Source organism: Littorina saxatilis, linkage group LG4, assembly GCF_037325665.1.
Source record: "Littorina saxatilis isolate snail1 linkage group LG4, US_GU_Lsax_2.0, whole genome shotgun sequence".
Classification (NCBI taxonomy): domain Eukaryota; kingdom Metazoa; phylum Mollusca; class Gastropoda; order Littorinimorpha; family Littorinidae; genus Littorina; species Littorina saxatilis.
In genome coordinates this window covers 23,185,484-23,207,939 of record NC_090248.1, presented here as the reverse complement: position 1 = coordinate 23,207,939, position 22,456 = coordinate 23,185,484, and the positions used below count along the sequence as shown (strand labels likewise).

The window sequence follows — 22,456 nt, the reverse complement described above, 5'->3', positions numbered from 1 at the left end:
CATAAGTTTCCTTGCAGATCTGCAGTCGTGTAGTGAAATGAACTAGTGTCATCGGAAGATTCTTCTCAGTCAATGATCAAAGCACAGTAAGTTCTATGCTGACAAAAGTCACTTTCGGACAACACGACGATTGACTTAATTTATGAGCCCAAAGGTAACAATATCGACAAGAATGTACGCATTTGACATTAAATGAAACATTCATAGACAGTTTCCAACTCACCAGATCTGCCAAAGAGCCGTCATTCGTGAAAAAACAATGATTTTAATCAGACAGGTATCGGAAACAAGCCTTGGTCACCTGCGTTATTCCTTCCAAGGCGACGTGACGGCGCCACATTTGTTTGTTTATGGCTGTTTATCGCGAAACAACACAGTTGAAATTTGTGTGTAAAATACCACAAATTTGTGGTGAATCAGTTCGTCATCTGCGTTTCGATTGTAATTAAGTCAGATTGGAGTTACTTTGAATCGAAGGCGAGGGTAACCTGCGTTATTTGTGGGACATCGTGAACAAATTTGATTGCAATATTTTATACAGAAAGTAAATTTCAATGATTCTGGCTCAGACTTGTAGATCTGTTATGCAGTGTGTTGGTAGTGTATCTGCTTTTCTGCTATGAAGCTCATTTGGAGTGATACGCTGATCGAAGTGGGGTACCCTATGTGGGACATCAGCCGTATGCAGATTACGCCTCAGAACACTCTCGCATTTCACAAAGACAACAATAATTTGCAACATTTCAAGAACTGCATCAGTTTTATTAGATACTATTTCAACAACAACAGCACAAACACGACTATTATCAACAACACAGAACGGGAGGTAAGTCTTCAAAGACGCACCAAGTGTGCGTTCCCGTTTTTGGACGCCATTTTTGCTGGCATTTTCACAGTAAATCTTAATATTTCCATATCTATTGAATGATTTTGGTATTTTCTTTGATTGTGCCGATTCTCCTATCTCTCTGGCATGTACTGGGTGCTTTGTGACCAGTTTCTCCCCTAGACTGTATTGAAAAATGCGTCCGTGTGAGCTGACCCCCACTTGTGACCAGTAGCAAAGAACAACTCATGTAGGACTTATGCCATGAGACAATATTCCTACCCACCAATCCACGCCCCCACCCCTGACTCTCTCCGTCTCTCTTTCTCTTTATGTAAATATGCTTCAGAAGGCCTTTAGCAGTACACTGCACATGAACTGAATTTTTTAAAAAACCTCAAAAGTTCATTTTCCTCCCTGCCAATTTATTGCGGTCTCTCAATCTCATTTGATGTCACAATTCATGTGTATAACTGCCAGTTGGGATAAGGGGGGGGGGGGGGGGGGGATTAAATCAGCAACGTCTGACTCAGATATGCTGTCCAAAAACAATGTCGAGGCTCATGTTTATATCCATATACCTGGAGACTGTCTCTTTTGTCTCAATCACCTTTGCACGCCAGACATCCAAATGCCACTCAAAAATAGCCGCTCAAGTACGCAAACAACATACCTAAAAAAAATCATTAAATAAAAATCAACTGATTATGTAACTAAATGTACTAATCTCTGTTAGCAACATACCGTAACACATTATCCACCTGGTTGCTGAGGTCACCCAAGTTGAATGTTGCTGCAGCAGTCATGCATGGCAAAACCAGTAGCACTGCCAGAAACCCACTTCCTGCATCAAACTTCATGTTGATCTGTCTTGCTGTCTCGGCTCACAACCGTAGCTTCCTGCAAGCAATTACAAAATATAAACATTATTATAACAGGTTATATACATTATTTAAGGAAAGGGGCCGTGACTAGTATGGTATACACACACACACACACCGTCCTTAATTGCACAAAACAAGGGTAAATCACTAAATGTCAAAACAATCAATCAATCAATCAATATGAGGCTTATATCGCGCGTATTCCGTGGGTACAGTTCTAAGCGCAGGGATTTATTTTTTTTATTTTTATTTTATACAATTTATATCGCGCACATATTCAAGGCGCAGGGATTTATTTATGCCGTGCGAGATGGAATTTTTTTACACAATACATCACGCATTCACATCTGCCAGCAGATCGCAGCCATTTCGGCGCATATCCTACTTTTCACGGCCTATTATTCCAAGTCACACGGGTATTTTGGTGGACATTTTTATCTATGCCTATACAATTTTGCCAGGAAAGACCCTTTTGTCAATCGTGGGATCTTTAACGTGCACACCCCAATGTAGTGTACACGTGTCAAAACGATAACACTTCCACTTTTAGTTTTATTTGCTGTTTCATTACTGATTCTAACAGTACAAGCGCAAAATAAATATTCACTGCTGCTGAACTTGAATACAACTCCTGTACACTGTAACTGTGTATAAGGAGGTTATCCTGTATCCATGTGTCTGCTGAGCCATTCAATGTACTGCAAGTTGTATTTAACTGTAACGCTTATAGTACTACATAAATAAATGGTCAATTCTGTAGTTTCCTGAACGTAGTACTAATAGGTAAAATTCAGGCCTAAAATAAATTGCAACAGAAATGATAGACTTTTCCTGAATATTATTTACAACACTTCAAATGCAGTCATGCATAGTCATAGTGTCACAACTGAAACGACAACATTAGAGACCGCACATATTCACTGCTTCCAAAACTAATCCTTTTGCTCCAAGCATATACATTTATAATTATGCTATTGTCATCGTTCCTACCAGCATTCAGTGTCCCACTCCCACGACGTACGTACAGCTTGAAGGTACAGTCGGTGACGCCGATACCTGTCAGTGAGATGAAAACACCTCGACACCCAGTGACTTCTGTTGTGAAGAACGTACTCGTATCAGTCACATGGCTGGCGGTGCCTTTGGGTAAGTCCAAAGAAAAGGGGTGTCAAGTAATCCGGGCAATGTTATGCAAACGAACTTAAACCGTTATACACCATTAACATACTGTGTATATACAGGGGTAGAACTGTCCTGCTGGTTGGTTTAATATCCAAAAGAGAAGCTACAATTTATTATGGAGGAAAGTGTAATGGTGTTTGACGTGTACTTTTCTGCCCACCATTTTCGTACCCCTAACACAATACTGATGGACTGGTCGTTTGAATTTGATCGGGATCTTGGGACATAATTATTATGAGAAAAAAGGTGTAAAGCAATGCAGGTTTGTACGTAGGAATGCTACACATTATTGTATAGAATTACAAACGCAAGTTCTAGAAGACACGGTTGCTGTCACAGGCGCTCCTGTGGTTGCTGTGCATCCTTTACAAAAAGGCAAAATCCTTGAACTCCGCCCCTACCAGTACATATGCACTTTAGCCACTGCTAGCTGTGAGAGCAAATTTATATCAGCATGCGGTCAAACTGATGTAAGCAAACTTGAATTTTTGCATATGTCTTTTTCTGTCAGTCCATTCCCTGTTTGCCTCTGGGACGGAGAGTAAGGGCGCTTCTTTTTTTAGATGGGGGATGGACCTCATCTTTTCGGTACACAAGTACCGCTCCAGTGACGTCATCATTATGTAGCCAGCGGAAGTTAAATAATTATGGTAGCTGGAGTTTGTCAAACGTTACTAGTTGTCTATGTAAAGTGCTCTAGCATCTTTTTTCGGAGAAAAGTACTTTCGACACAAAGGGTCACAATAGAGATCGATGACTCACGCTAAATTGTTGATTCATAATTAAGTGATTTTGACCCTTACTCAGCGAATGAACATTTTACTCTACATGTTATGCTCACCGCCCACCATAGTTTTGTCGGTGCATCAGAACTTGATGTGTTGATTATTCAGTGCCCTGAGACACGTCACCTGAACGTGATCCAATCGAATAGTTTGTGTCGTCATTCTGCAAACGTTACACACACACATTTACACAACACTACTGATATATAAACTCGTTGTATCAGTGTGCATGTGCTAGCTGTGACCGTATTTTCGCGTATGTCGGCAGTGTGACTGTGACATCTGTGCAATTAGTAGCAAAAGGACAAGACTTTTGGACACGTTCGACCATTATAAGTACACTATACACGGGTAAGTAAACACTTTTCTCATTGTGTGCATTCAAACTTGTGCCAGTCTTTGAGGTCATTTTTGTGGAATCATAGAGGAGATTCTTCACACATTCTTCACACACACACACACACACACACACACACACACACACACACACACATATAGTGACACATTAACACACATTCGCGGCATACTATATAACTAGATATGTACTTATTACATACAAGTATAGAGGTACGTACATGTCAGCACACCGAAACAATTTATTTTTCACTGCATTCGCATGCTAGGTGACGATATGTTTTTTTTTTTGATGGACTGGTGTTTTAAATTGCACAAGGTGTTTTCACTATGCAAATGACTGTGTAACCATTTTGATTTAATTAAGACTCTCTTTTCATAATAAAACGATGTACATGTATATATACATCATACATAGTACAAGTAGCCAATCTATCAGTCAGTGCATCCGATTATAGACTGTTTTAAACTCACGCTGCATATCCTTTATGGGTTAACAAGTCTATGTGTACACTGATTATGCTGTGCTTTTTTTTTTTGAGGGATCAGATCTAAGGCTTGGTCGTGCCCTGTATCCTTAGACTGACATGTACAGGACGCATATCAAGCATCCTCTCACGAGACTAGGCTTTGCCATCACGAGACAAGGCTTTGCCAATGGTGTACATCATTAATGTGCCGTGCTTTTTTGTGTGCAGGGATCAGATCTGAAGCACGTACAGCAAGACGAAAATGTTTGGATTGATCAAGTTAGCGATTAAAGGTCTTCAGAAACCTGAGTATGACAATGTGGGGACTTCTGATGTAAGTTTGTGATCTGTTTTCATTATATACAAACAAAATTTAATATACAGCAAACTATGAGGAAGATGTACACACACTCCTCTCTCTTTCTCTCTCTCTCTCTCTCTCTCTCTCTCTCTCTCTCTCTCTCTCTCTCTCTCTCTCTCTCTCTCTCTCTCTCTCTCTCTCTTAAAAAATACATCTCTCTCTGGACATCTGATTATAAAAGATTACAGATTCTTTCTACCTAATTCTTCCTATCAAAATAAGATTTGCCTATAACAAAGGTGTGACGATGCATTATGTCAGGGAATGCACCTACACTCATTGCCTCAAATTTCAAACTTAATAATTTAAGAAAACTAAACTAATTACCCCAACCCCAAGAATTGATTTGTACAACTCAAGTCAAGTTTCTCATATTCTGGCGCCCTTGTGTGGAACTCCATTCCTGATATAATTAAAATGCAAGTCAATGAAACATCATTCAAGGAACATTACATGTTGTTTCTCTTGCAAGACTTGTAAGCACTACTACTGCTGGTAGTCTATGGGGTCTATGTCGACCAAAAGAGTGGGATTCCCTGTAGGTGGAGTTCCTGGAGGGGGATTCCCTGTATACAGGGAATCCCACAGGGTGGAGTTTTTCAATAAAACTTGCAAACCATACTCGAATTTCAAAGAAATATCAAAAAAGATTGAAAAACATCAAATTCTACCGATGTTGCCAAGCATCACGTGACTTTCAGCGATATCAGCGACACGCTACAGGAACTAAATCCTGTGGTATTCCCTGTATACAGGGAATCCCCCTCCAGGAACTCCATGATCCACCTACAGGGAATCCCACTCTTTTGGTCGACATAGACCCCATCAGCACTACTACTATTGTGCAGCTGATAACATATCAGTACTTTATGATTGTATTGAAACATGATCATACATAATGCACTGAGAACATTTTCAACAAACAAATAATTCTTTGATATGAATATTCCATTCATTGTTTGATACTCATAATGTATCTTGAAATGTCTTTTTGAATTTTAGACATGGTAATTATGTGAATTGTACTGAAGTTAACTTAACTTCTATTTCTTCTTGTTATTGAGTTACCCTCAATGGGCGAGGGCCAGATGAAAAAAAGCATGCTTGCATTACTTCTTCTGTCACCCTCGAAAAATAAAGTTCAATTCAGTTCAATTCCCTCCCTCTCTCTTTATCTCTCTAGAAAATACGGCTTGTTGAAAGATGGCGATAATTATATGACGAAGATGAAAAAGAACACCAACTTGAAGTTGTAACTTGTATATATCAAATAAGAATGGTATTGTGTTGCAGGAATATGAAGAGCGTCGCTACAAGCCAGCAAAGTGGGTGTCAACCACAGTGAAGAAAATCTCAGCCAAGGAAGCCACAACTGAAGGATTCTATAGGCTCTTTGCCTTCATCTCCGGTGAAAATGATAAAAGTGAGCATAATTAATTGTATTGCGTGTCTCTGAACTTACGTCTCTGAAAACCATTCCTGCAAATATCAACTCTTAATTGTTTCAAACAATCCATGATGGACCATCTTTTTTTTTCTCCAAATACAAAGTAGGGGTCAGGGCTAGATCTGATGGGGTTCCGGAAACCCCCCACCTTTACCTGGCAAATGTATCTTTTTACTGAAAGAGAGACCAAAAATACCCTTTGGAATACCCCCCCCCCCCCTCACCCATCCCCACCAGGCCAGCCTCATTTTTGAAGCCCCTCCTGCACATACACTAGGTCCAGGGAATGGATGTCCATGCTTGGTTTCAGATTGATTGACATACAGTGGTACCTGTGATGTGAGACCCCTCCAAATAATTAAAGGACAACTTGTGTTGTCGCTTTGGCTATATCTTTTTGACCAAAATATACCTGCCGTAAAAGACTGCCTGCAATGTACAGACACCTCGGGCTGGTTCCAAGAGTGTCCATTCATCACAGGCACCACAGTAACAAGTTCTGGTGGAATACTCAACACTTCAATCAGTTATATTATTTTGTTTTCCTTGTCATTAAATGCCTGTGATTTCTTTTGCTGTATCTCATCTGACGTATTGACTGTTCAAAGCAATTTGAGCATGATTAGAATTTCTTCAGTGATGGCAATTAAATCATGAAGTACCGGTACATGTATCAATATTCATGCGACTGTGCTTTTTTAGGCACCAAGGTGGACATGACAGCGCCAGTCACAACATGGGTGGACCCAGGGGCGGGGCCAAATTGTGAGAGCAGTTTCACCGTTTCCTTCTACATTCCCACCGAGCACCAAGAAGATCCACCCAAACCGACCAATCCCCTTGTCTTCATTGAGGACCGCCCCGAGTTTACTGCCTACGTCACGTAAGTGTCACATTTTCAGGTGTCATTATTTCTCAGATTCATTTGTAATCACATGCGAAGATCTAAGAGTTGAGGAAAATCGTGCACCTCAGAGCACGTACCAAACGCATTAAGGGGATTATAACTTTTTATTTCAAACCTCATCAGAAAAAAGCTCTTTTACGAAAGTCATAATTTACTGATGATCTGATGACATAGCAGTTAAAGTATTCAGATTGTAAAGAAATTAGCCAGAAATTAAATTTGGAATTGTTATTTTATTCATTTACTCTTCGTACCTCATACTCTCCACGTGTACTTATTTTGTGTATATATATGGTAGTTTTAAGGTTGGAATTGTGCTAGGTCACATCTTAGTTCTATATGAAGAAAAAATTTAAAGATAATGAACTTAATTCTTTTACGTTTCTGGAGCAAAACTCACAAAAAGAAACCTCATTGCACCCTCCAGAAAATTGTACAGAGGAACCCACATTTTTGAGACTTTTAAGACACCCAAAAATCTGAGAAGAGGTAAATTTACAGATATAGATTAAATGAACAGAAAATCTGAGAAAGTAAGGTCTTGAGAGGGAGCAATTCTTGAATTAGGGAGTTCTAAAAGAGGGTTTTCATTGTAGCAGTATAACGCCAAACTGAATTTTCAATTTAATCTTTCTTTGCAGGAAATTTGGTGGGTTCGCCAATGATGAGACGTGGGTTCAGAAGGCTGTGGAGCTGGGAAACGCTATTGGCGACCACAGCAAATTCAACGACGAACAGTACTACACAGCTGGTTATGACCCTCCCTTCAAGCCTTTTGGCCGCACAAATGAAGTCTGGTTTGTCAAGAATGAAACTTCTTTGAAAGGATCGTCTGTGGACCAGAAAGAAGAACAGAAAATATAGCTTGTCTGTTGATTAAAAACAGAATTATTGCAAAATAGGCATTCTTTGAAAATAACTCTTTAAAGAGTTCCAAGCATTGTGAAAGAGTTGCACCCCACTTTGTTGAGTCAAAACAATAACACGTGGTCAACCACTTAACACCAGGAATCGCAGCGAATAACTGACTCCGGTGTGTATATGTTACTAGATGAATACCCGCTTTGCCGGGTAGCCGGCTTCGCCGGGAAGAAGTAGAGCCGAATACGAAGGAAGGGAGATAAACGCGCAAAACACTGGAGAAGATAAGGAAGAGTTACTGGGAATGGATGTACAGAAAAACCAAAATCGGTTCAGCGCTGCGCGCACTGGTTGAAAATTTTCATCGACCAGATTGTGTTTTGGGTCTACCTGAATATGCCCACCAAATTTGAAGCAGATCCATCGAGAACTTTGGCCGTGCATCGCGAAGTGACCGACAGACAGACAGACACAGACAAGCCGTATATAGATATAGATATAGATGCAGTGTCCGCTCTTCTTCTTCTTCCTCTTCTGCGTTCGTGGGCTGAAACTCCCACGTACACTCGTGTTTTTTGCACGAGTGGAATTTTTACATGTATGACCGGTTTTTTACCCCGCCATTTAGGCAGCCATACGCCGTTTTCGGAGGAAGCATGCTGGGTATTTTTGTGTTTCTATAACCCACCGAACTCTGACATGGATTACAGGATCTTTTTCGTGCGCACTTGGTCTTGTGCTTGCGTGTACACACGTATGGCATTCCGTTTGTCAAATAATTATTTGGATACTTTTTCATGTTTTTTTCACCAGTTTTAGCTAAATAATCATTATTTAGAAGCTCATGTGCTAAATAAGTAATTGTTTATAAACAATGTAAAACAATTCTAAATAATTTTTTGTTTACGTAAACCATTCATTATTTACCTAAACAATTCATTGTTTACGTAAATAATTCATTGTTTACGTAAATAATGATTTATTTACGTAAACAATATATTATTTAGACTTATATTACATTGTTTATAAACAATCAGCAATGTTTCTAAATAAATCATTATTTACGTAAACAATGAATTATTTACGTAAACAATTTATTGTTTACGTAAATAATGATTTATTTACGTAAACAATATATTATTTAGACTTATAATACATTGTTTATAAACAATCAGCAATGTTTCTAAATAAATCATTATTTACGTAAACAATGAATTATTTACGTAAACAATTCATTGTTTACGTAAACAATGAATTGTTTAGCCAACACATTTTCCATTATTTAGGGGTTTCTAGGATTCGCTTCTGAACTAAGTTTTATGTCTTTCAGTGATTACTATAATTGAATACAAGGTCTCTCCACACACTCTTATCTTAAAATAGCTGTTGTTTGGATATTATTTTGTTTATTTTACAAGCCGAGTACGAAAATAACTGATCTCAAACACAGTCAAAGGTCAAGGTCAATTAAGGGTTTTCTCTGCCGGGAGTGTTTAGTGTTTGCATTTTCTTGCTTGAAGTTGTTGAAACACAGTATTTTCCCCTTGTGTTCTCTGTTCTGTTTATGTCCCAACAACATGCCTGTCTTTCCATTTCTCTTCCTTTCATCGTTTCATTTCAAAGAGAAAAGTAAAAACAGCTGTGAACCGTTGAAAAACGGGAAACAATGCCTCCTGGAGTGACTTCCCTTGCCTTGAAAGCAAGATGGAGAAACAGCGACAGGGCAAGAAGCGAACATATTCTGAGCGATTGTTACCAGAGGAGAGGCGGCGATACCATCAGAAGATTTTGGAGAGTGACGGGAATGATCCGTATGACATTCCAACCAGGTGCTGGTCAGCAAATCCGGACGATCTGCCAGAGCTGAGTTACATCAACATCGTAAATTATTTTGTGCTTGGCAAGAAGAGTCATAGAGTGCATGTTGCTGAAAGCTTACAAACGTTTGGATTCCTACCGACTTTTTGTCTCTGGCTGGGTGAGGGATGTCAAGCGCTACAGCCCTGATGGCTGTCAGAACTCTGTAATTTCTGCAAAGGTAAGAATGTGCTTTCAGTTTATAAATATAATAATGAATGAACGTGAGTGTTCTCTGTCTTGTGTTGCAGATTTCACTTGTAAGTTGCAGTTCAGGATATTGTGTTGAGGCTTTGTCTTTGATATATTCTTCGCTTCAGTTTGTATTCTGGACTACGACAAAAGCTGTAGATAGTCTTGAATATATTTATAGTTTGAAATAGCTTGCAAAATATTATATTTAAATTATAATGAGCTTCATGTTCATATTCAGTTAAAAATCTGTTGTTTACTTTTCATTGTTAATGTTGTAAAGCACATTGACATTATGTGCGTCTTAGAGTTATATTCATTCGATTGACCTAGCTGAATGCTGATTTGTGCGATCTTCAATTTATGTTTCAGGTTCTTCATTCACAACGCCTTAATGAACCAGCACTTTCTCCTTGGACCATCGCCACTTCTGATGGCAACATACTGTCAGCACACTGTACCTGCATGGCCAGAGTTGGAGAAACCTGCATGGCCGGAGTTGGAGAAACCTGCACACACGTCCCTTCACCTTCAAAGAGTCAGCTGTTGAGTGTGCTGTGGCAGACCGCCATTTCTGTTTGGAATCTAACAGTGAGGGGATGCTTTGTCTGCGCAAAGACCACCAATACTTTAGTCGAGTACAGTGCCAGATTGTTATGACCAGTTCCTCCTACTGCGATTTCATGGTGTGGACTACTGTGGATAAAGTTATTGTCTGAGTATTGCCTGACTGTGATTTTTGGGCAATGTGTGTGGAGAAAGCTTTGAAAGTGTTCAGACTCGCAGTTTTTCCAGAGCTAGTTGGAAACTGGCTGGACAGAGAAGCTGAGCCTCTACAAGCAGTGGATGTGAACCAGGAGCAGCTGCAAACACAAGCCGTGAAACGCAGCAAGAAACAGTGACAATGCCAGACTCGCTTGCTCATGTGTGTGGGAAAACAAACATCATGTATGACTGTACACACAGAAAGTGGCCAGTAGTAAAGTTGTAAAGAGGGAGAGAAAAGAGGGCATTTAATGTTTTAAATCACAGTTCACACTCACAGAGAAGTCATTAATTGTTCCATTCTTGTTTCATTTTATTCTTAAAGTAAAATCATGCACAGATGTAGGCATACATTTTGTTTAGGATCACCGACCACAATACAAAATCAAGTGCTACAAGTATAAATTATGATGCATACAGGACATTATTTTGTGATTGTTTTACATCCACTGCTGTAAATAACAGAATCATGAGCAGTTTGATTATCAACTTATTCAGCCAGGTATATTGTTCATTCTCCTTGTTCAATGTTTCCAGTGACATGGATTGACTGCTTGCTTTAGGGAACAAATAAGAGTGTGTGGTCCAGCGTAGTTCTGCATCAGTACAGTCAAGTAATACAGTGTTTAAATTGGCAGTGGAACTGAAAGTTAGTTTCTATTATCAACTAGTTCTGTTTTGATGACAACAAAATTGAACACACTTATTTCTGCAAAAAAGCGCACAGGTCTATTTATCATATGCCCACAGTATGTTATTTCAATTTTGAACATTTAGTGAAAGTGTTCTTCCATTCACTTTGGCTTCATACCTGCAATACTGGTAGTGGTATGTTCAGTGTTGCTTGCAGTTGCATGTTATTGGTACAGTATAGACCGGATGTATAAAACACCGGATGTATGAAAGTCTGGATGTATGAAAGGGGTAGGCAGGGTCCCGGCAGAAGCTACTCTTTGTTATTACTTAGAATTTTCCGGTTGTATGAAAATCGGATGTATAAAAGTCCGGTTGTATGAAAGCAAATCTCTGGTCCCGAGCAGCACAAATGCGTTGTTGCAAGACCGGTTGTAAGAAAACGAAAGTAGACCCAAGTCACCAAAGTGTGGTAAGAGTAATTTCCCTTCCATAGCGACTCGAACTTGCAAAATGGCGGACCGCAAAGCGAAAGCTACAGGCAAACGTAGAATGTTGACATTGTCTGACCGCCTTAAAATCATAAAGGCAGTAGAGGACAGTCCACACAAATCCCGAACACAGATGGCCATTGATTTAGGTGTCCCCCTGCCAACGCTGTCGATCGAACATCATGAAAGACAAGAACAAATATCTTGCTCAGGCAAGAAGCGGCGTGTTTCCCACAGTGGAACACTTCAGTTTAGAGTTACAGCTTATCTTTAGGAGTCGTCGTCTGGGCCAAGTCTCACTCCTTTCTCTTTCTATACTATTCTATACTCACACATGAGAATCTTCTGATTTTTTGTTGATAGCAGGCTGTTCAAGTTCTGAGCCCCTGAACACAACTTCAGAGCTTTTCTGTGTGAACTATCCTCAGAGTTTGTGTACTACAGTACACAGCCACTTCCGAATGCTCGCCGGGATGGCTGCCACACCCACCCCTTTTCCCGATAAATGGGGTAGACAGGTCCGAGGAGAACATTTACCTCCGAAATCTCTGTGGCCATTTTGAGCGGGTGGTGTCCACAAAGGTAGTCTAAATGAGGATGCCCTGAAAACTTCCCCACCAACTGATTTTTATCCAGATTCTATAGCTGTCAACGAGTTGTTCTGTTTAATTTGTTTCTCCATTCAATCATTTTTTTTTAACCTGTTACAAATTCGTCACGAAGACCCATAAAAGCCCAGAAGGCATTTTTGTTACATTTATAACCAGAGACATTGGTCATGGATGTGAATCAGTTGTTATCTTTTTATGTTTTTTTATGTTGTTGTATTTTATGTTGTTGTATTTTATTTTGTTGTATTTTATGTTGTTGTTTTTATGTTCTTGTTGTTGTTTTTATGTTCTTGTTGTTGTTGTTGATTTTATCCATTAAACTGATTTTATGTTTAACTCCATTAATAATCTGTTTTGTTTGTCTATTCAGTCATTTTAGCCTGTTATAAATTTGTCATGACTGAAGAGCCATAATAGCCCAGGAAGGCATTTTTTTGTACAATTAGAACCAGAGGCATTGGTCGTGGGTGTGACTCAGTTTTTTTTATGTTGTTGTTGTTGTTTTAATCCATTAAACTGGTTTTAAGTTTAACTCACTGTACGTTTTGGAGAGAGAGAGAGAGAGAGAGAGAGAGAGAGAGAGAGAGAGAGAGAGAGAGAGAGAGAGAGAGAGAGAGAGAGAGAGAGAGAGAGAGAGAGAGAGAGAGAGAGAGAGAGAGAGAGAGAGAAAGAGAGAGAGAGAGAGGGAGAACTCAGAAAATGTTATTTGCTACGCCAACGGTCATTACAAAGCTTCCACGACCAAAAACATTGTCAAAAGCGCAAAAGGGTTGTGAAGGGAACACACACAATACAGTTGAGCCACACACAAACACACACGCACACACACACACAGAGGGACGTACGCGCACACACACACACACAGAGGGACTGGGGGGGGGGGGGGGCGGAGGGTGCACGGCCTTATGCAAAGCAGAACAGTTCCTTACACAAACAGTTGCTCTTTCTATCGGTTGTCCTGACTGTGTCAGTGTATGTAAGTACATGTACTTTTCCACTTGTTATTCACAACCCTTTTCTTCTAACAAGGATATGTATCAAAACATTTAAACATAAAAAAACAAATAAAAACAAAAGTGATATGAAAAAAAACCCTACTTTTATCAAGTAACAGACGCGTGGCCGGATGTATGAAAGTCAATCCACAATATTTTCATACATCCGGTTAACCGGATTTAGTAAAGACCGGATGTATGAAAGACAAAAAGTGGGTCCCGACGACTTTCTTACATCCGGTCTCGACTGTAGTTTAAATGTGTGCTCGCATTTCAAGTGTAGGCCATTTAATTTTGCAATGCTCCTTATCTTGTTTCCTGTGTAGAGCTATTTGGAGGTTAATCAGCATAATTCAACCTTTGTCAGTTGTGTCAATACATGTCACATTTATGCAAAATGATTTCAAAGTGTATGTTAATGGTGTGTGTGTGTGTGTGTGATAGAAAGAGTGAAATCTGCTCTTGAAATGGAAGGAAATAGCAGCAGGTCAGATCATATATACACATGATACATGTATGTGTATTCAAATTCAAGATTCCATCCAGTGAAAACATAACAGAAAAACTGTTGCTACTGCTCATGTGAGACACCTGCATCAGAATCAGATACAATACAGCACAGTTCAATAAAACACATTCTTTAAACAATGCCTTTATCTTCAAATTCAAGATTCCGTCCAGTGAAAACATAATAACAGAAAGACTATTGCTACTGCTCATGGGAGACATCAGAATCAGATACAAGACACCACAGTAAGTGTAATTAACATATTCTTTAGTCTAAACAATGCCTTCAGTTTGAACACTAGGCTGTGCAAACATTGACAAGCCCAGATGATACAGTGACTATTTTGTCCAGTGTTACCACTTCTTCCTCTTCCCTTGCAAACAAAAGATCAGTCAGAATATCAGAGTTCAAAATTGTGTACTTTCCCCAAAGAATACCGATAACTCGCTCAACATAAATTCTCAGATTAGCTAGTTTGCGTGTTGACTATCTCATAAGCTGTAAGCTGACTCTTCCCTCTTGTAAAGGCAGGGATTTTCACTTGTGCACCTCTCATAGCCACTAGTTCATTAATGTCAAATCCCCTGTCGGCCAAAATGTCATCATTTTGTACAATATTGTCTAGATACCCACTATTTGCAGTGATGTGCTTGTCACTTGAAAGCCCACCCCACCCTTTAGAAATAAAAGAAATATGGCCTTGAGGTGTAATTGATATTAGGTATTTAATTTATGGTGCACAAAATTGGTATTACTATCGTTAACAGTTATACAGGGTTTTAAAACTATCGTTAACTGTTATATAGAGTTTCGAAACTATCGTTATCTGTTATATAGAGTTTGAAAACTATCGTTAACTGTTAAATAGAGTTTTGAAACTATCGTTAACTGTTATATAGAGTTTTGAAACTATCGTTATCTGTTATATAGAGTTTCAAAACTATCGTTAACTGTTAAATAGAGTTTCGAAACTATCGTTAACTGTTATTTAGAGTTATAATATATCAATAGCGCGTTTGTGCGCGCTATTGCTAAAACTATGAATAACAGATAACGAGGGTTTCGCAAAACGGCGGCATGGTGCGCGCAAGTGATATTACTATCGTTAACTGTCATATAGAGTTTCTAAAAATAGCGATGGCGTGGTCGGATGTTTTGATGCCGGCAAAATGGCTGCTGAACGTTTCGTTCGAGCAGCTCTAGACATGTCTCTGGTTCGAGCGAATTTGCACTAAATTACTACAACATGATTTAGTAGAATTCAGGGATCGCGTTTACGCACGATTTTTGCGTATGGCGCATTTTAAAAGTCGTTGACGCGTTTTTTTTGCCGCGCCGCGTAAGCCATACGCAAAAATATTGTAACTTTTTCTTGTCTTCACGCAGCGCTTTTGCTCTGACTTAATAATCACCCGATCCTGAAACTGACTATAGGGCTCGAGAAGTGACGACACACATGAAATCTGCGCGTCAAAACTAAAGTCCGTTTCTTTTTGCATCGAAGTATCGCAAACGAACGTAACGAGGGTATTACCAGATAATGTCTTGTCGGATAATGAAACAGACATTAGCTGCTCTCCCATCTCGCGCTTCCAAAAGGCGGAAAGTGTGTCTAGTCGTATTAGAGCGGGAAACAAACTCGCAAGGCCCGAAGGTTGGAGCCAGCAGGGGTGTTATTCGACAGGCGTGCGCGGAGTTCGACAGGAAAACTCGCCGTATTTAGGTAAGGAATGTCTTTAAGTCTTTCGTGCGTGTTTTGTTTGTGTCTGTATGTGTTTTTGTAGTACGCAAAAATATTGGTCCGTGACGCGTTTTTTTCGTTTCGTTGCGTATGACTTACGCGTTTTTTAAAAAGCTAGCGCGATCCCTGGTAGATCATATTCAACTAACTGTCGTCTGATAAGTCCATCATTTCGCTGCTTCGTTTAATCAAGTAATCAAATCTTCGTTACAGCTAGGACGCTTCCTGTTTTCACAGAAATATTGGTCAGTGTCAGCTTGACCCGTTCTAGCTACCACGCTGTGTGCGGGTCAGTTTGTACACATACGGCTGGCATGCATGCAGTGGGCAACGGTACACGACGCGAAAGCATGCAGTGTTTTCCAAAACGCGCCTTGGGGGATGTCACTCGGGAAACACGTTGTTTTGTGTTTGTTTTGAAAAAAACCCAGTTTTGTGTAGTGCGTCATGGTCTTTTCCGCGAATATTCAGTAGGCCTACCGTCTTCAAACCGCACACGTGGAAAACAGTACGGCCGAAAGTACAAATGATAAAGCTAATATTAAACAAACTCAACAATGATTTGAGAAGACGACAACAGAAGAACGGTCACTAACTAAATAATGTTGTAGTTTTTTAAATTATGTTTCTAGTTAAAATGTACATTTCATAGCAAAAAGACAGTTTTGCAATGGCATTTCAAGGTTTTCCCATTTGGGAACGATACCAACGCGCTTTTGATAAAACTATCGTTAGCTGTTATATAGAGTTTCTGAAACTCTATATAACAGATAACGATAGTTTCGAAACTCTACATAACAGTTAACGATAGTAATATCAATTTGGCGCACCATATTAATTGTATTGTTGTGTTGTAGTTTGACCAGGTGAGTGCACTAGCATCAACACTGGAGGGTCTCTCAATGAATATATTTCAAAACAGTCAATAATGGACACTACTCTGAAACTCTATATAACAGTTAACGATAGTTTCAAAACCCTACATAACAGTTAACGATAGTAATATCAATATGGCGCACCATATTACACTGGTGCAATTCTCTAACACATGTTACATAGCCACTGGTGAATTAACAATAACAGAGAGAAAAATAACAAAAAACGGTCATATAGGTTTTCGCAGCCATGGGAGGTAATCGGAACCGACCAAACAGACTGAGCCAGTAGCGCGACATATGACAACCAGGTGACATGACAACCAGGTGACAGTATACGTAAAGTAGCGCGACATATGTCGCGACAACCAGCCTAAGGGTTAATTGTATTGTTGTGCTTGTAGTTTGACCAGGTGAGTGCACTAGCGCTATAGCATCAACACTGGAGGGTCCCTCAATGAATATATTTCAAAACAGTCAATAATGGACACTACTCTGTTCCATGGATAGGAAAGGAACTGTGGCGGTATACTTGTCTTTATACTTTGCCTGTCTGGCCAGAAAACAAGTGGCTGCAGTCTGTGGTAGTGGTACATGATATGCACAGTCTCGTGAAAAACTTTGCTGGCAGATGTTCTTGACACAGAAAAGATGTATGCCAGGTGTTGCAGAGGTGTGTTAAGGCGTATATGCATGAATGAGAGCTTGAAACTGTGTCAGTGCTCTGCGCGAGTGTGTTGACAAATGTGGTGCAAGAAAATCGGGGATATAGCTCAGTTGGTAGCGTGCTGGATTTGTATTCAGTTGGCCGTTGTCAGCGTGAGTTCGATCCCAGTTTCGGCGGAAATTTATTTCAGAGTCAACTTTGTGTGCAGACTCTCTTCGGTGTCCGAACCCCCCCCCCCCCCCCCCCCCCCCCCCCCCCCGTGTACACTACATTGGGTGTGCACGTTAAAGATCCCACGATTGACAAAAGGGTCTTTCCTGGCAAAATTGCTTAGGCACATTTAATAATTGTCTACCTATACCCGTGTGACTTGGAATAATAGGCCGTGAAAGGTAAATATGCGCCGAAATGGCTGCAATCTACTGGCCATATAAAATTTCATCTCACACGGCATCACTGCAGAGCGCCTAGAACTGTACCCACGGAATATGCGCGATATAAGCCTCATTGATTGATTGATTGAAAATCAAATAATGTAACAAGTGTGAAGAAATTAGAAATCCCAGTAAAATATCGTACAGTATCGTCATTGTCCCTCAAAGATTCAAGTGTCATTTTTTTCTTGGCAAGTTCGTCTTTAAGTTCCCGAGTTTCTAGCACCAGCCTGTTAAGTTCATCCCGTAGCTGCTTTTCTTCATCTTTAGAAATCCAGGCAAAATTGTCATAGGTTTCAGTCTGGCAATAAGTACCGCCACAGTCACCTCTCTCGGGAAGAGGAGCAGCCAGTTCTGCTGTATCGGAAGTACCTTCACCGTCGCCATCACCAGCATCCTCTGCTAAATTAGGGTGAGAAGGAGTTGACTCACTCCCCACAAGCTTCTTCCTCTCCTTCAGTCCTTGAGTCTCTGGTACTGTCCTTGTTGGCTGTCAGGCTGTGTCCCTGCACCATACCCAAGTTTCAAAGTAGGTGTCCAGCTCGGACTGTTTACTTCCCACAGATGGTTGCCCTGCAGAAAAAATCAAAGGCAAATATATTGTAAATTATGGATTGGGAGTTATTTTAAAAATAAGTCGCCCAAACAAAATGAATGAGTAAATCTCGACACAGATCTACCCTTTAAAACTGAACTATGAAGTTGTATCAACAATGACCATTTAGTGTTCAAATAAATTCTGATTATCAAATCCAAGTATTTCACACATATGGCATTCTCACAAGTCATGGTTTTGGGCAACCATGATAAGTTGTTACACTGAGAGTAACTTCAGTAAGTGTAAGACTGACTCACTCAGTCATAGACTGCACTCGGTGCAGGACTGACCGACTGTCCGCACACTACCATTACAACACAGCTTGCATAAAACACAGACTAACCAAGGCAGGTGAACAAAAGCATGAGTACCAGGGGCGGATCAGTTCATTTTATGGGGGGGGTTTCCAAAAGTATATTGTGAAGATATGGGTGTGAAGGCGCGAAGCGCCGAGCCGACGGCGCGAAGCGCCTAGCTTGCTAGGGGGGTCCGGGGGCATGCCCCCCCGGAAAATTTTGAAAAAAAGGATGCAAAATGGTGCAAGCTGGTGCATTCTGAGGATGATCATTACCAGTTCCAGGCAGCAGATTTTGTCACTGATTAATACCCACAAAATTGAAACTCAACCCAAAAAAACACACAAAAATATTTTTATTTTTTGGCTGGGGGGGGGTTTCCGGAAACCCCAGAAACCCCCCCCTCGTCCGCCCCTGAGTACTTACCATTGAAAAAATGATCAGAGCACACGTATAGATCTCCTAGCTGTTGATTCAAAGTTGAAATTCTTCAGCTGAAGCTGTGCCAACCATTCTCGCCGGCGTCGTGCAGTCAAATCCCTTGTCTCTTTGCCCTTTCCGTTGACAACAAATGGAACAGAAAAGAATCTTCTGTCCCTTTCTCTATCTTGTCTGTTATGGCAATGTTTAACACTACAACTAGAGACCATGTGGATAAATGCGGGAGATTCAGAGTGCAGATTTCGCGTGTTGCCTTCTCGCGAGTTCCGCCGGAATGCCTGGGGCAAGGCCGGACAACTCTGCACACGACTGTGTGACGTCATCGCGTCAGAGCTCATACCAAGTTGTGGTGTGTTGTGTAACCTACAGATAACAAAAAGTTTAATCATGCAGTAAGAGAAATGGAAAGAGACAGTTTTTGTTGAGACAGAACAGAACACTTAGGACGGAACACTTTTTTTCAACAACTTCCAGGGAGAGAATGCAAACACTAAACACTCCCGGTCATGACCTTCACCTTTTGTTTGTTTTCGCATTCAGTTCTTTTCGTACGGCAATTTCAGCTTGTAAAATAAACAAATTTACGAACATTTTCTGATAAATAATGTTTGGAGATACCTTGTATTGAATTATAGTATATACACAAAGAAAAAAAATTAAGCTTAGAAGTCAATTCTTGATTCCCCTAAATAATGAAAACTGCTTTCCCTAAACAATGAATTGTTTACGTAAATAATTCATTGTTTACGTAAATAATGATTTATTTAGAAACATTGCTCATTGTTTATAAACAATGTAATATAAGTCTAAATAATATATTGTTTACGTAAATAAATCATTATTTACGTAAACAATGAATTATTTACGTAAATAATTCATTGTTTACGTAAATAATGATTTATTTAGAAACATTGCTGATTGTTTATAAACAATGTAATATAAGTCTAAATAATATATTGTTTACGTAAATAAATCATTATTTACGTAAACAATGAATTATTTACGTAAACAATGAATTGTTTAGGTAAATAATGAATGGTTTACGTAAACAAAAAATTATTTAGAATTGTTTTACATTGTTTATAAACAATTACTTATTTAGCACATGAGCTTCTAAATAATGATTATTTAGCTAAAACTGGTGAAAAAAACATGAAAAAGTATTCAAATAATTATTTGACAAACGGAATGCCATACACACGGGGGTGTTCGGACACCGAGGAGAGTCTGCACACAAAGTTGACTCTGAGAAATAAATCTCTCGCCGAACGTGGGGACGAACTCACGCTGACAGCGGCCAACTGGATACAAATCCAGCGCGCTACCGACTGAGCTACATCCCCGCCCTGTGTGTCCGCTCAATATGACCCCTGCGATGATTGGTTTAAACTAGTCAACCAAGTTTTATTGTTTGACTCACTAAAATGGGGCGCAACTCTTCCACAACGCTTGAAAATTGTCTGTTATGCTTAGTTAAAGGTAGCCATACCTAGTCATATTGCTGTGCAAAATGGGTTTGGTTTTGGGTCAACCTGCACATGTATGCAAATCACTCAAAGTCAGTGCGACTCTTGCAGATGATGTATTGCAAGCTATGTAGATGTACATCCATGCTAAGAGAGAGAAAAACTACAAGCAGTGTCGAAAATGAATGTTCTGCATGAGTGTGTTGTGGGTGGATGAAAAAGTTTGTTTGTGAAAAAAAAATTTTTTAACTTCTCAGATGCAGATGATGTAGAAACAGGTTATGTGATGAGAAAAAAAAAAGACAAATTTGATAAATTGATATGTATGGTGTATGCAGGAGGAAATGGCAGCCAATGAATGGGTGTGTGGGTTTGAGTGTGGGGGGGGGGTGTCTGCAGGAATACGATGGTGGGTAAGATAAGTTTGATCATCTAAATCTCTTGCAGTTTATAGTATTGCATGTTCTCTACTGATATTTTGTTACCCTGCGGCAGGGTATTGCATTGCTAAAGAACGGATACTGTGCATTTACATGTGAAAGGATCTGTACATTAACATTGAGCACTTTTTGATGAATGAGACCAATGTGTGTGTTTGTGTGTGTGTGTGTGTGTGTGTGTGTGTTTGTGTGTGTGTGTGTGTGTGTGTGTGTGTGTGTGTTTTCAAAACAGCGTTTAATTTCATACTTCGGAAGGAGATTCTCAGATCATATATAAATGTAGCTCTTGTGTGTTAATGCAATAGCCAATACCTGAAAAATACTTTTTTTTAAATCAACCTCATTTTGACTCATGCTATGGTAAACAATTTGGTTTACATGTCATAATGGTCAGTACATGCATTACTGTTAGCCTTTTTTTCATTTTTCACAATTTTGTAGATATTGGTTTGTGGTTTTTTTCTCTTATTTCCTTTTGTTCTTTAAAGCATGCGATAGGTGATTTATGTCAGTCATGTGATGTCGATGGTGCTTATGCGGGAATTGTACAGTTTAACTGCACGTGAAATAAAACAGCATTTAAATGTTACCAGCAGTAAGTGTTTTCAGTATCTGTCTATATGTGAACAGCAGTGCATGAGTGAAAAAAGTTTTGTCTGCTAGTAAACTTTGTATGTGTGTGTGTGTGTGTGTGTGTGTGTGCATATGTGTGTTAAATTACTTGGAGGAAGGAGCATATTCTGCCATGTAATTGAATAGTTTCTCCCTTTAATGCGTTAGGTACGCATTGATTGAGGTGCTCTATTTTTCTGAATTACTGTACTTACTTTCACACACACACACACACACACACACACACACACACACACACACACACTGACACACACACACCCATGCACGTACATATACACACACTCAAACACACACACACATGTGCCCCCTCCCACCCACCCCTTTGCTTAGGGGACAAAAAGAAAAGTAAAAGATAAGGTACGTAACTTGAATATGAGATATATTGGCTTTTGCGCAATAATCACTACTGAATAGATTAGTAAAATGGTTAATGTGTTTGTTTACTGGGTTCGAACGAGAAACAATTTCTTTTTTTAGATGGGGGGAATGGACCTCATCACATCGGTACAAGAGTACCGCTGTAGCGACGTCATCATTATGTAGCCGGCGGAAGTATTGTGGACAGGGTCACAGGTCACACGCACCTGTGTATTATATATTAGTATGGTAGCTGGAGCTTCTCAAAAGAAATGTAAAGTGATCTGTGAAAGAGCTCCCTCAGATTGTTTTAGGAGATCTGGGGATAATTTATATTGTGATTATTTGGGTAAAATAATGTGTGCGCAATGTGTACAGA

General features: G+C 39.7%; 2 protein-coding genes and 1 long non-coding RNA gene across 4 annotated transcripts in view; 2 read left to right on the top strand and 1 right to left on the bottom strand.

Annotated features, from left to right (window-relative positions):
• LOC138964252 (heme-binding protein 2-like) overlaps window positions 1-22,456 on the bottom strand; it is a 37,884-nt gene that overhangs the window by 8,739 nt on the left and 6,689 nt on the right. Inside the window, exons 2-3 of one of the 2 annotated variants that reach the window (XM_070336153.1) lie at window positions 2,701-2,850; window positions 1,571-1,726 (exon numbers count right to left, since the gene is read on the bottom strand). In XM_070336153.1, the coding sequence (XP_070192254.1) occupies window positions 1,571-1,686 (116 nt within the window). In that variant the 5' untranslated portion in view covers window positions 1,687-1,726; window positions 2,701-2,850. The remainder of the gene's footprint in view (window positions 1-1,570; window positions 1,727-2,700; window positions 2,851-22,456) is intronic. The other variant, XM_070336154.1, reaches the window with a different exon arrangement.
• LOC138964255 (heme-binding protein 2-like) lies at window positions 3,827-8,826 on the top strand. The gene is made up of 5 exons (XM_070336158.1): window positions 3,827-4,028; window positions 4,730-4,835; window positions 6,156-6,285; window positions 7,012-7,192; window positions 7,858-8,826. Exons 2-5 carry the CDS (start codon window positions 4,764-4,766, stop codon window positions 8,078-8,080), a joined length of 606 nt encoding a protein of 201 aa, XP_070192259.1. The 5' UTR covers window positions 3,827-4,028; window positions 4,730-4,763; the 3' UTR covers window positions 8,081-8,826.
• On the top strand, window positions 9,233-13,158 carry LOC138964251 (uncharacterized). Its single transcript, XR_011455061.1, has 2 exons — window positions 9,233-10,115; window positions 10,499-13,158. It is a non-coding gene; the product is annotated as an uncharacterized lncRNA (long non-coding RNA).